At 41.2% G+C, this 15,007-nt stretch overlaps 1 protein-coding gene across 4 annotated transcripts in view; it reads right to left on the reverse strand.

Moving 5' to 3' along the window:
* LRP6 (LDL receptor related protein 6) overlaps nucleotides 1-15,007 on the reverse strand; it is a 120,038-nt gene that overhangs the window by 21,271 nt on the left and 83,760 nt on the right. For all 4 annotated transcript variants that reach the window (XM_014256065.2, XM_088054798.1, XM_014256064.2 and 1 more), the window contains 8 exons: nucleotides 14,044-14,260; nucleotides 12,662-12,951; nucleotides 11,313-11,539; nucleotides 8,924-9,108; nucleotides 6,887-7,213; nucleotides 3,364-3,566; nucleotides 496-707; nucleotides 125-315 (listed from right to left, as the gene is read on the reverse strand). In XM_014256065.2, coding sequence (XP_014111540.2) covers nucleotides 125-315; nucleotides 496-707; nucleotides 3,364-3,566; nucleotides 6,887-7,213; nucleotides 8,924-9,108; nucleotides 11,313-11,539; nucleotides 12,662-12,951; nucleotides 14,044-14,260 — 1,852 coding nt within the window. The remainder of the gene's footprint in view (nucleotides 1-124; nucleotides 316-495; nucleotides 708-3,363; nucleotides 3,567-6,886; nucleotides 7,214-8,923; nucleotides 9,109-11,312; nucleotides 11,540-12,661; nucleotides 12,952-14,043; nucleotides 14,261-15,007) is intronic.

A 15,007-nucleotide genomic window follows, 5' to 3' on the forward strand; every position in this document is an offset into this window, starting at 1 on the left:
GGGAGTGATTAGAATCATAGTACAGACTGTTTATAGTAGGAAGGAAAAGATGACAACCTTTCTCTCTGCATTCCCCCACACCCACACCACATAAATGAATCACTGAATTAAGGTGCTACTCTACCTGAAAGGTCACTGCTTTCAATTCTGCGCAGATCCGAATCAGCCCAGAACAACTTGCCCAGCTGGCTGTCAATAGCTAAGGCTATGGGCTTGCTCAAACCACTGAAAAAAAGGACTTCTCGCTCAGTTCCATCCAATGCTGCTCTCTCAATTTTAGGAGATCTTTCCTGGAGGTTGGTGAAATACATGTATCTGGAAAAAGGAATGATTAGAGGGAAAAAAAGGTTTATTTGATCTGTCCACGTTTTTGCTACAAATCCAAGACATCTTAACAAATGTCAAAGTTGTTTTTCATTCTGACAAACAGAAAACAAGCTACAGCAAGAAAACAACTTGATTCTCAAAACCCTGGGCCTGAATTTCCCCACGTACCCTTTCTCTGGATTCACCACAATGGCTCTGGGCCTATCCTGATCCCCCTTGAGCACCACTCCCATGGGTCTCCCATCTAGGTGAGTCACGTTGATGACGTTGGTGGCCTCGCAGGTCCAGTAGATGTAGCGGCTGTAGATGTCAATGCTCAGGTCATAGGGCTGCATATCCAGGTTCTGATTGGGAACTGGACTTGTCACAACAGTGAGGCTCTGCAAAGGAAAGAGAAACAACACACAGGAGAACATTTCATCTTAATCTAATGTGAATAACGTTATTTGCTATGGATGCACCATGTCTAACTACTGCTCAGAAAAAGGAGACAGCCAAAATATTAGCATAAATTAAGGAGAGACCCAGGTTCTGTTGCCACACCAACACTTTTGATAAGATGGTGATGCTTAGCCCTGATGGTTTGCTGTAATGGCAATTACACAAGCTGGCTGCAGCTTGTAAGACTTTGCATGTTTGACCAGAAGTCCAAATTGTCACAGTGTTTAAGGTCCAGGGTCAGCTTCTGTATTTCCTCTACTTTTTTGACAACTCAAGAGTTCAGTTTGGATAGACCCAAACCCAGCACACTTAACACTCTACATTAGAAACGTACCACCACTAATTCCCAAAGCTGCAGCTGAGCAGAGAAAAACACAGGCAAGGTGAGGCCACACAGCACTTGAAATGCTGGCCTCATTCTTCTCCACCATTGCTGCCATCTCAGTTGGAGGACATGATGGTGGTTAATAAATGGAAGGCAGGTCTGCCAAAGATGGAAAGGACATCAGCTAGTGCACAACACTGACTTCAGAGTATTTCCAGCTAACACCTTACTCGTTCAAGGTCTTGCCTTCTAATCGTCCAGACTTCTGGAGTTGGAATGCATTTTCCTTCTTTTTTAATTGTTATTATTATCTTTAGAAAGAACCTAATCAACATCTTTCATGGACTTTTCTAAAATTCTGAAGAGGAATAACTATATCACTAAACATAGCCTACATAAACATTTTGGAAGCCATGCTTATGAAGTGAGCAGCCTTTACCCTCTCATCCCCAAATGAAAGTTCACCAGAAAATCTGCCTAACTTTACTTGGCTTGTCACCTCTATGAAATGGTGTGCCTGCAAGTCTTGCATTTGTTTATTCTGCTGAAGCTGGCAAAAACACAATGATTTTGACTACTTTTGAGTATTATTTAGATATTCCAAAATTAAAACCATTGCTAAATTAAGAGTGAAGGCTGAAGGGCATACAGCAGGATCCAACTACCACCACACCCATCACCAGAAACCACACTCTTAAAATTCAACTGAATATAGCACCTCTCTTATGTTGTGTTGCTCATCCTAGTTTCTCACTCCTCCCACATTCAAAAAAATCATGAAGAAAAGATCTATTTTAGAATGCAAAACTGAGTAAGCAGTCACTGGTCACAGTAAACCTCACTAAACCTGCATATTGGGTTTGTATGGCCAGGTTTTGGTAGTGGTGGTGGGTGGGCTGTAGGGATGGGTTCTATAGGGATGGGTTCTCTGAGAAGGTGCTGGAAGCTTCCCCCATGCCCAGCAGAGCCAATGCCACTGAATCCAGGATGGTCACACCACCAGCCAAGGCTGGGCCAGTCAGGGATGGTGGTAATACCTCTGGAATAACATATTTAAGAAAAAAAATGTTATTGGGCAGAAGCAACTACAGTCAGAGAAGAGTGGAGTGAGAACATGTGAGAGGCACAGCCCTGCAGACACGAAGGGCAGTGAGGAAGGAGGGGCAGGACCTTCTCCAGGATTCTCCTGTGCCCTGCAGCCCATGGAGGGCATGGGGGTGGAGAGATCATCCCCTGGAGGAGCCCTTGCTGGAGCAGGGGGATGCCCAAAGGAGGCTGTGACCCCATGAGAAATCCCATGGAGAGAAGAGCCCACACTGGAGCACATTTCCTGGTAGGATGTGTGACCATGTGAGGGACCCAGGCTGCAGCAGCCTGTTCCTGAGGGACTGGACCCCATGGGAGGGACTCACACTGGAGCAGTTCATGAAGAAATGTAGTCCACAGGAAGGACTCATCTTGGAGGGAGACGTTCATGGAAGACTATCTCAGTTGCAAGTGACCCCACACTGGAGCAGGGAAAAGACTCCTCTCCACGAGGAAGAAACAATGGCAGAACAAAGTGTGATGAACAGACTGTAACCCCTTACCCCAGCTCATGAGCCTTTTGTTATATCTTGTCTCCCCTGTCCAGTTGACGAGAGACATTACAGGGTGGTTAGGGTGGGTGTCTGCCCTCCAGCCAGGGTTGAGCTACCACAGCCTGTATTACCTTTTGCCTTCTATCCTACTCTACTTTTTCTGTATTCTCCAGTCAAATAGATTTTCCCAAGCCTGCTACATCTTTTATAGGTTCAGTCTAGTCACTCCATGCCCCAGTGATTTACAACTCTCTTCCTATCTGCTCCACAACCTGGAAGGTTCTAGACACAGTGGTGTGCTCACAAAGTTCCCATCCTTTCAGAGGATCTATCCCTGTACTCTGCTCACATACCTTTGTCACACCCCCCATATCTTCCAAGAACCTTGAGATATGAACCATGTTTCATATCTCAAATAAGGGCTTCAAACTGGTTCCAGACAAAAGACAGCGTTGAGCAAACAATGTGCTGGTAACAATAGTATCCTCAAGCTGGCCTTGGTTTTCCATGTTCTATTTATTGCTGCTCCTCCCAGATTTACTGACTTAGGACTCCAGAAAACTCCAGATTCCACTTGTTTTGCCAAGGGACCTACAGGGAAGTCTGTGCATCTAAATTATCCCCACACAACCAGGCATTGTTTGTCACAGGCATGCCAAACGTTCAGCAATTCCACCCCTCTCAGGATACCTGGCTGCCATCTTCCTGTGCCTTCCGGATGATGTTCTGCCGAGAGTCGATCCAGTACAGCTGCTTATCCAGAGGGTCGTAATCAATGGCTCGGACATTCCGGAGGCTGTGGATGGGGAGTATGATATCTGGGCTCTGCTGCTCATCTATCACCATGCGATTAATCGCGTTCTTCTGACTGAACAACAGAAAGGTGGTAGGAGCTGGATGGGTTAAAAAAAGAAAAGGGGTTGGAAGGGTTACACGTGGCAATAACATTGGGCATTTTTGTTTAAGAATGACAACTACTATCCATAACCAGACATCTACTTCATTCCCTTTTTTCCCTCTTCCTTTGTCAAAACCAACCAAAAAATCAAAACATAACAATCCCAAACTCTGATGGGTACAAAAAGCCTTTCAAATGACCTCTTTTTACTATAAATGTCTGTACATTAATGTGACAGGCAAAGATAAGATTTTTTAAGTGGCAGGACTAGTGAATGTAAAGACTTCTGTCAAAAGCATCTCAAAGAAGAATGGTCAATTATGTCTCTCGAAGAACTGTCCATTTTCTAAAGGGGTCTCAGGGAAATGCAGCTCATCTATTTTGAAGTTGAACTCTTTGCTAGGTGCACTTCTACTTGCAGAGAAAGGTGAGAAAAAGTCAGCACGGGTTCCTTATTTAGACTTTTCAGGGAAAGAGATTGACAGTGGTTCAGTCCTGCTCCCACAAATCCTCTTTTTGCCTGTACTGGAATGAGACAACTAATTCACAGGAAAATTTCTTAACTATGTGCAAGGCTGTGTTTTTGGAGAAAAATGTATTTGCTCTTCTTAATTCTATGTATCTTTACTATTTCTATATGGTTATCTGTGAATGACAACCTGCAGTGAGAAAAAGAAATCTGATGTTCTGCCCAAGAAAAATTTCCTGGACAAATGTGTTCTTTGTAATTGGAAATGCCAACAGAAAGTTGGTATTACATATTTTCAGCAGAAAGTAAGATCTCAACACCCCATACAGCTGTAGTTTACCAGCTGCAACTTACAGTAAATGCACAAAGCATTTAATACATTGTTGAAAAAAAAAATTATCCCTGTATTACATAACTGAGTCAGAAATCAGAGAAGGTAGTGAAAGCATTTTCCTTTTTCAGAGGGTTCTTTTCAATAATGCTCTGCCTGAAGCCACTGCTGTGCAAGATGGCACAAGAGCCAATTGCCAGAAATGCAGCTTGAAGCCTCCCTGAAGTTTGTACAATCAATTCTCTACAGCTCAAGTCTGGAGCGAGATTAGCAGTGGGACACTGCATTCATTTACCAGCCTGTAAAACAGGTAATGCAGCACCTGGGAAAAGGGAGGAAGCAAAAGTCTCCTAGAGAACATAATCACCTAGCTTTGTTATTTTAGCATGTACTTTGAACAGCTATTCTGAGTGCTGGAAAAAAGAAAAAAGGCAGGGAGGAGTTTCTGTGGAAACCAACACTCTGTCCTAACATCCTGTAACAATCAGGCCTAATTGGAAGGTATTTTTGCTTTCTGGAAAAGCTGTATTTTCCCTCCAAGCACTTCTCCAATAATTTAAGCTGCCTTCTACTTAGCTCTAAACTGTAGAAGAAAGCACAAAAAAAAAATAAAGCGAAGGCGAGTTTATATGAATGTGTATAGCAAAAGAATGGATTCAGAAACGTCAGAATTCTTACCAAGAAGTTATGATAGAAATGGAAAGGGAAAAAACTTAAGGTAAAACAATTGCAGGTAAACATGTAAGCACCTAAAATTATTTCTACTTTTCCCCAAAGACACCCTCTCACTTTCCAAGACTTACAATTTTGAATTGACGGCTCATTATAAAAAGCAACAGCAGAATTTCTTCCCTTGAGACTCCACATCTCTGAAACAGTACCAATTTCAGAAATCCCTTTCCAGTTTTCATCATTCTCCCTCCCAATAGTCACATATTTTAACTGTATTTTTGGCAGCAGGCAAATGGAATGCATTGAGTATGTCTCCTGTGTAACCCTGCCTTCCAACTTCATGACATGTGGTAGGTCTGAAGAGATCTCACCAGAGTGTAATTAAAAGAACCTATGCATGCATGAGCAGGGTATTCCAGAAAGGAGGACTTCTAAACAGGGTCTGGATTAATAATGTTCAGGAGTTACTTATAATACAGGCAAAAGAAAGTTAAAACAGTTCATGCTCCAATTATAGTGTCCCAGAAAAGGGAACTAAATTATACGCAGAGAGGCTTAAATCTCCAATTACCTAAAAATGAGAAGCTGAAAAGTTCCCAGGTTTGAATATGGCAGAGGAAGACTACTAATACCACACAAGGAGCCCTGAACTGTACCATGGAGAAATAGTTCTATTTGCTTGCAATGTATTTCCTGTATTTTGCTCCTTGCTCTGTTTCTGGGAGCATTTGCAGAAGAAAAACATGACCTTTGATCATTCTGATGCTTTTTCTCCACTGGAAGTCAAATTCCTCCACCTAGAAGATCACAGTCACTATCAGAGAGGTGCCAGTCGTGCCTCTAACTTGCACAAACATGTGAGAGTATCAGGGTGCAAGAATCCAGCTGTCATGCAAGGAGCCATTGTAATTAAAAAGGAGAGAAGTACAGAATACATGAGGAGTAGAAAAGCACAGTTTTTTGAGAAGCATGGTTTACAAAAAATGCCATGAAGTAGCATTTGTGGAACAATCTGCCCAGCTTTCAGCTTTAAGACAACGGCTGGATGTCTCTACTCATACATAATGAGGATGAGATGTAATCTGACTGTACCATGAATCTCTTCACCCACTGACTAATGTGAATGACACCAGTGGAAATCAGCCATCCAGAGTTGCTGCCAAAATTATGAGAGCTTCACTGGCAGCCAGGTATTGAGAGATGGATAAATTATTTGGTTAGGAACTAATTACACACAGCCAGAGGGGCCTTGTGGCTTGTATTCTGCACAACAATAAAGAAAAATGGGGCTTGGCTGCACTGAGATCAGGAACCAGACTGCTGGGGAAGCCATGGAGCCCAACCCCATCCTCACTGAGGAAAAATACTTGTAGAGGTCTGAGTGGCCCACCTCAGCATCTCATCAGCCAGCAAACACAGCTACTACAGAATGAAATCCTGACTCCATAGAAGCTACGCGAAATCTAGAATCCAGACTAAAGTATCACATATCCTTTATGCCAGGCAAGACTAGAAATACATAAGCAGATAAATAAATAAGCAAATAAGCACTTGAAGAGGGTCTGACAGAGACACAGAACCAAAACATTTTTAAGCTTTCACATTTACACAGATGTAGCCGAGCCACTGGAAAAGTTCCCTAACAGCCATTCTTATTTAATTAAGATACTGGTATGTTGCAAGACTATTTTCTTTTCTGTTTTTTTGCTTTCAACATTCTATGTTATCTTAAAACTCAGTAATATATTACTACTGGAAAACTGTAAAATTCTACTTTCTTCCAAGTACAATGCTGGCTAAACACATACACTCCTGTATTTCCTTTTCATTCCTTAAGGCTTACCACTGCAGGTCCTGTTGTCAGAGTTCAGGGAATAGTGAGCTGGGCAGCCACAGACAAACCCTCCCACAGGGACTGCCAGGCACAGGTGAGAGCAATGACCATTGCTGGAGGCACACTCGTTCCAGCCTGCCTGCCTGGAGGAGTGGAAGACCAGGATGTCCATAACGTAATCCAAGTGCCCCTGGATGATGGTTCGGTTCTGGCCACTGGTCTTGTTGGCTCGTTCGATGCTGCGCCGGCTCCAGTCTGTCCAGTAAATGTAATCCTGGTACTGGGTCAGGCCAAAGGGGTGAGGCAAATCATCAGCTATGATCTCACGGTCAAGGCCTGTGTCCAAAAAGAAGGGAGAAAAAAAGCAGAGTTATATGGGCACAAGCTGTATACTCTTGAACACGTCCCCTGTCCAGAAAAGTTGCCATGCAAATAACTTTAAAGTTACTATTTCATCATTACAAAGTAAATTACAAAGTAATGTACAGTAGTCAAAAGGAATCTCAGAGCCTATTACAGAAATGTGCTAATCGTGCTTGCAATTCACAAAAAAGAAGGTAGTTTACTGAAGAAAGAGTTTCCATTTAGAAAATTATCAGGGTTCTCAGAAAGATTCTGTCCTTTCCCTCCTTCCCAAAACCGACAGGATGCCTCTCAATTTAATGCAGGATCCTGGCACTGTATTTCCAGTTGAGCATCTCTTGCACCACACTTCTTCCACTGCTTATAAAAAGAAAATTGTCATGAGCTTAATTAAATACTACATTGCATTATGAGAAAAATTAAATGTACACAGCTAAACTAACCTGTCTCTGGAATGTCACAACAGGAAGGAACAGCCAGAAAGTCACGACAGGAAACAGCTAATTGTGTATACTATGGAAATGTTAAGAGATCTTAAGGAGCAGGACACGGCAGGGGGAAATTATTTCAACCATGTTTTATCAACCACTTCATTATCATGGCACCTCCTGCTGTGTAGTCACACAAAATGAACAGGAGATTATGAAGCAAGAAGTAATTCCCTCTTTGCACACAAAAGTCAAGGGTGCAGAGCCCCACACTCTGCTGTCACCAGCCACAGGCACAGGGAAAAAGAAGCTGTAATGTCATGTCCAGTCCCACGTTTCACAGGGAAATATGGAGCAGGCCTCCACAGCACACCAAAATACATGAGAAGCTGAAGGAAAGCTTTTCTATCACACATAATTCCCATATTACATTTTCCTATTTTGATCTTTTTCTAGCTTTGTTCCACTACTGCAATCATACTGTTTAAAGCAGACTAACTCCTTTAGTGCTAAATACAAGCTAATTATTAATGCTTAAATATCGGCTGCTGTTAATGCTATTCTGAATAATTTAGCATACAACAAGGCAGTTCCTTCCTGTGGGTGCTGAGAAGTTGAAACAAGGTGCTGTGCAAATCTGAGAGGGCCTAGGTCCTCCACACAGTACTCTGGGACAGTGAAAAAATAAAATATTCCACTTCCATTTAGCTGCAATTACCAGTTTATAAAATCATCACAGACTCCAGCACAAAACAACTCTCCTGCTGATATGCACTAGCCAGGAAAAGGTCCTTAACATGCAGAATACATGGGAGGGAAATGCCTGAGGATACTAACAAAGATATAAAACCAAATTGTGTTAAATTACATGTTGAATAAGCTGTTATCTTCTTGTTGGCTTTCTTTCTTTACCTTTGTTATGTATTTTCTCGTGCTCTTGAGAGTAGCAAAACAAGATCCTTAAAAACACTGCAAGTTGACATCTTTGTCCTACATATAACTAGAAACATGTATACCTTGTGTAATTTCAACTTTCTGAGCAACCCAATCACCTACAAGAAAACTGAGGCCTTGCTAACCACAGTGTTACATAAATATGAATTACAGAAACAAACATTAAAGGCGTGTGAGGTTGTTAAATTTTATTTTTGTCTTATGATGTGTATTTTTGCATTATTTAAGCCACAATTTGCCACAAGGGAGCTGCAAAAAGCAGCATTGCTTTCAGGATGCTGCCCAGGGCTCTAGGGCTCACCTAACATGTTGGAGGACTCTATCAGGTTGGTGTCCAGGTCAGTCCAGTACAGGCGCCTCTTGGCGTAGTCAATGGTCAGGCCGTTAGCACGTCCCACATTTGGGACCAATGTGGTCCTCTCACTGCCATCCATAGCAGCTCTGTCAATCTTTGGCTTGCCACCCCACTCAGTCCAGTACATGAACCTGATTAAAAGAACAGAAGAAAGAAAAAGAATTGCATTCATTCCAAGAGAACTCAAGAGGAAAAACAAAACAAAAATCCTCAGAAAGAATAAGAGAAAAAAAAAGCTGTAAATTCAAGCATTTATTAAGACCCATTGTGCTAAATGAGTGGGTTTTTTTTCCAAAGTACAGGCAAGAAAGTGAGTCAAGTTTCCTCAAAATGCTTCCAACATTATTTTTTCCCACTTGGACCTAGATTTTCACCAGCAAGTTCTGTGTGACAGCACTTTGGTAGTAACTAATCCATGCATGTCATTTAAGAGGCAGAGGCTGGCAGTCGGGCACCTTCATTTATACCTGGTTATTTAGCAGGGTGTTTTTCCAGAGCACTTACCTTCTGTTTCTAGGCAGTTGTCTCTCAAATGAAGGAACACAAAAAAGTAGATCTGCAGGGTACTTTTGTTAATAGGTGCCGCTGCTCATGTCCACACAACTAAGTCAACCAGCCATGTAACAAGTGTCTTACATCTCAGCCAAGACACACAAAACCGTATGGCATTTCCACTGGAGCAAAAATACAATTATTACATACTCACATGCCAACTTATGCCTCATTTGGAAGAAGGACAGACTTGCACATGTTTACATTTTCTTTAGACACTGCACAGTAGAATAGGATGCATATTTTCATATTATATATTTGATGGCTAGTTAGTCACTTTTTCCAAAATATTAAGCCGATACCATTCTTAAAAAAGGTGATAGGCAGATATCAAATATTTATACCTTTGGATTTTAATAACTCTAGTAACAAATCTCTGGGAAGTCTTGCAACCAACTGCACAATAGGAAAGGTAGCTTCAGAAACTGATGATCAAGGGGGAGTAGACACCAGGAACACTTGCAAATTTTTCTTCAAAATTTTGCAAGCACTTTGTGTATAAATTTTGCAAGCTGGACATGGCATGGAGCCAAGTGTTAGAACTGCCCCCATGGCAACAATGCCTTGAAAACTTCCATTTAAAGTACAACTATATTGTATGTATACTTATTAAGTAGACATACATACGTAAGTATACAGCTATACTATTTCTGTAAGGAAAAACAGGCGTTCTGACTCAGGTAATTTTTTTTCTCATCTGTGGTGAAGAGACAAAGCACTGAATGATGATAATCCTTGGGAAAAACCTACTTGCAGTGTAAAACTAGAATCATCCTTAGCAGCCTTTTGTTACAAATGAGTAACTGGATCTAAGAATCTGATGTTGAATCCCCATCCAGGCAACCACTGGCACATCAAGGCTGAATCCAATGCAGGATCCCACTGGAGGTGACCATTGCGACCACCTTGTTGAAATAAAGCAGAAGGAATGTGTTTCAAATTCTCTGCATTACTGTAGCTCTCAAAGTGTGACTGGGAACTGTGATAATGTCATAACCCTTGCAAATGAAGTTCCCTCATTTGAAAAGTAATGCAATAATGGTATAACCTCAAAGTTTTTGCAGCAATTAGTTATTGTCAAGTGAGCATTTCATAGTAAAACAGCTATTTCAGAAGCTGAACAGTTAGCTTGACTTGCCCCATTCCTTTCCTCCTTTCCCTGTTTATTGCCCTACTTTTGCTATTGCACTTAATCCAACTGAGAAGTTTCTTCTCAGAAAATCCTTCATTTGGGGCATAGGTGAATATAATTGTTTCCACTCCTTCTTCTTCCCTTGTCCATACAAACTAAAAGGTTTCCTTATCTGAAGAAACAAACACTTTCCTTATGCTCAGACATAAACTTCACTCTCCCACCTTCATATTAAATCATTTAATACTTTTATTGGACCCTAGCTTGTGATAAAAAGACTCCTAATTTTTAAAACGATAAATATATTCCTTTCAATGCTACAGTCCTTTTCTAATTAATGAATTCCATAAACCTAAAACTACTTTGATTCTGTGGTTAATTAAAAAACTAAATATAAATCCCTTTCTAATGAGCTGCTCTGTGGTTTTCTTGGGTTATTTTTGTTTTTGGTTTGTTTTTTTGGGTTTTTTTTTTAGTATTTTTAATGATTATTCAGGACATTAAGAGTGTATTTCTCTAAATTACCAGGTTCTATTCCCCAGCTCAGTTCTCTCAGGGTTTACAGGCAATGCTTAACTACCATGTCCTAGAGGAAGCATTACAGTGTTGTTTTTCACTGTTCATAAACACAGAATTAAATCAGCAAGTTACCCTTCAGCAGGGTCCAGCGCCAGTGCCCGGGGACTGTCGAGATCTTTCCACACAAGCACCTGGCGGTGCTGCCCGTCCAGCTTGGACACCTCAATCCGGTTTGTGCCAGTGTCAGCCCAGTACAAATTCTTCCCCAGCCAGTCCACAGCCATGCCTTCGGGATAATCCAAGCCGAACTCCACTACATGTTCCAGGGCGCTGCCATTCATAAATGCTCTGCTGATGGTCTGCAGGGATACAAAGATACACAAGCAAATTAGAAATCTTTCCAGTCTGTCACTGGGCTGCTTGTTTTCTTTGTTGAATTTTAAACACTTTCAGATTTTTGACATCTCATAGGAAAGAGGATCTTACAATATGCTACTTATTTGCAAAGCAAACAATGCTGTTATTCAGAAGTAATGATTTACTGCACTCTGTGAATGTATTCTGTGTCAATTACAATAGCATTTCACTGGGGAAATAAATGGGATAACTGGTCTGGTTGAATTAAGCATCTACATGACAAAGTGACCTTAATAACTCAGTGCCAACTTCGAGGGGGAAATATTTTGGCTCTCACAGGACTATACAAAAGCATCTATGTTATAGCATGGAACACTACTTAAAGCAGCCTAATGAAAAAGTGCAGGGCAGAACAGCAAATAGAAAACAACCAAACGACTGATGAGTTCAGTAGCTTCAGTACTGATGGCTAAATTTAATTTCACTAAGCGTGATCTCTTCTAGCACTTTTATTCAAATACTTTTTTTAACTCTGCCATCAGGATCAGCCTGTGATAGCAGATACAGCCAGAATACCATTTTAGTAATATATTAGAATTTAGGCATTCCCTGATAAGCCTGAAAGTAAAAGACTAATGCTATAATAGTACAGAATTCTTTTGGCAAACATGGGCTACCTATCTATATCCTCAGTATTCCTATCCGCACACACTTCTCATACTCACCAACTGGAAGTTAACAAATCCCTGATTTTGGTTTACTTCCTAGTTTGAACACAACCTGCTAATTATGCCAATTTGTGACAGCACACAGCAGGGAAGTTTTTATCTGTCTTCAATTGTGTCACTTTCACAGCCCAAAAGAAGACCATGCTTAGGGAGTTCAGCCAAGTCACCTCTTGCAGACTCATTTCAACTCTGTGTTTTTAGCTACTATGATTCTTCAGTTGCAAAAGTCTGTAAATTATTGTTGGCACAGGTCTCAAGTCAGTTGAAGAAAATGTAATTAAAAACTAAACTCTTTTACATATCCCTTGAATTTTGTAAACCCCGTTAATCAACCTACTCTTAAATATCTCAAGAAGCTTGTAGTAGCTTAATAGCCAACATGGACTAAATCCCTACCTTCAGTGAAATGTCAGTCCAGTAAATGCGATTGTCTGTCACATCAAAATCCAGAGCAGAAGCTTCCTTGACTCCAGTGAGTGGAATAGCAACGTTGTTATTGTTGGTTTCTAGAGAGATACGTCTAATGTCTGCTCTCCTGGAAAAGAGCAGGAAAGCTTCTGGGACGATGCAGGTCTTCATGTCACTGATGAGCTCCAGGCCGATGGGACAGGCACAGCGAAGGCCTTGTGGTCGGTACAGACACAGGTGGCTGCAGCCGCCATTGTCTTCTGCACAGGGGTTTGTACCTAAGCAGGCAGCAAGAGGAAAAGCAGGCACTGCAAACTGACTGCAGGTGAAAGATGAAGCTAGTCCTCACATGCATCAGCCACATTATGAGTCCTCCAAGCAAACAAGCTTTTTCTCCTTGTATTCTCTGATCAATTTATTTTTCATTCATTCTCTGTAATTCTTTAGACAGACCTTACCCCCCTTGGCTGGATTGTTTTCCTCATGCCAAGAAACAAGCTCAGCATTAGGGAAAGGGATCTGGGCTTCAACAGCTACTGATGATCCCAATTCACAGCACAAGCGCTAAATTTATGGTAAGTGTATGTTCTGCTGCCTTTTACAGTATACTGGTCCAGCTACATACCCCCTTGTGTTCCTGCAGATAAAAAAACTTGCAGAGCTATTTTCACATCCATTCAATGGTCTCTTCTGTCCAGGATCCAGGTGAAATGAAGGATGCAAGCTCTTTGAAATACTCACTTATGTACCTGCACATGCTGGAAATTAACTAAGAGAGGCTTGGCAGTAAGGAGCTCAATTGACCAAACAGTTGGAAAGAGGGCTGCATTCAAAACACACGTACCTTGGGGCATCAGCCACACAAAGATACATCTCAACTACATTTGACTCATTTCCTGCAGTACAATCCAGACATGACAGCAAGAAGCTGCAAGCCTTATCCACATAGCAGGATAATCAGGGACAGTGATGAGTTCTGTGATACTACAATTACACTATTACCAGTGCTTGGATAGCCTAGGATAGGCAATTTAAAACTAGATGCTGCTTTTTTACACCACAAACACTACAGGCCAGGAAGTACTTCCAGGTATTTTTGAAGATAATTTTCTAGTATTAATGTAAAAACTACTGAACAGCCTAAATCTGACTCATTCTTAGCTTTCGCATACTAGGAGCATGTGTTCAGCTTGATATTCTTCCAAGCTACAGAACTGAAGCTCCTCACAGAAGACCTAACCCATACCATCAAACTGCAGCCTGCAGTTATCATGCTATAAGACTATATTCTAACCCCTTTCTACTCTGCAGTACAGCCCTACTGACATGTTCTATCTCATTCTCCCTTGCCTGATTAGCAGACCACTCACCAATGATCTGGTGGACGTTGGTGGCTTTCAGGCCCATCAGATCGGGCAGCTGGTCGATGATGATCTCTCTCTCTGCTGTGCACTTGTGCACGCGTTCAATGCTGCGCCTTTGCCAGTCTGTCCAGTAAATGTAGTCTCCCAAAAGAGTGAATCCAAATATATGAGGCAGCTTGTCCTCCACCAGGACTCTCCTACCAGTTCCATCAGCATTCATGACCTATGAATATACACAAACTTTTTAGGTATATAGAACAAACCTGCCACTCTTTGGCAGATTAACAAACTAGCTGCTCCATGCTTAGACTTCAAATTAAAAAATAATCTCCTATCCATTATAATGCTATCAATGCTACACAGCGTCCTAATAAAAAATAGAAGTCTGTTTATTAACAGCCACTTACTCTAAAAGCCTTATTTAGAAGGTTAGTGTCATAATCAGATTGTAATGTGAAATTATGACACAACACGCGGTACCTTTGCTTTAGGAACTATTATTATGTAATAATAGTTACTCCTGTTACAACTCTCATTTCTGACATGAGTTTAGGTTTAATTTTGAAGAGGAGTCACTGTTTTTTACACAAATTAAGATGAATTTATAATGGCCAAGGAGTTCTGGCTCAGCATCTTCTAGTTCACAGTCCCTCCCAAGAGAGGTCTGCCCACATTACAGAGAGCATTAAGAGGAGACCCCACACTAATACTGGGAGGCAAACAATGAAAAAGATCTAGAGTATATTTATATTCCCCAGTCTGAATAAGGAACCAGTTTTACACTCTTATGAATTAAGTACAGTAATTTTTTTACTACAAGGAACAGCAGCAGTCTGTAAATAATTGCATGCCTTTGATCAAGACACTTGAATTTACTGTGTCATTTTTCTCTACTGCTAAGAAGGAGTAATACCTAACTTCCTCAGCGAGGCACTGAAAGGATTCATTAAACATATTATAATAAACATGT

The sequence above is a fragment of the Pseudopodoces humilis genome, chromosome 5 (genome assembly GCF_049639895.1).
Source record: "Pseudopodoces humilis isolate 2021_Gansu_Grassland_sample_001 chromosome 5, ASM4963989v1, whole genome shotgun sequence".
Lineage (NCBI taxonomy): Eukaryota > Metazoa > Chordata > Aves > Passeriformes > Paridae > Pseudopodoces > Pseudopodoces humilis.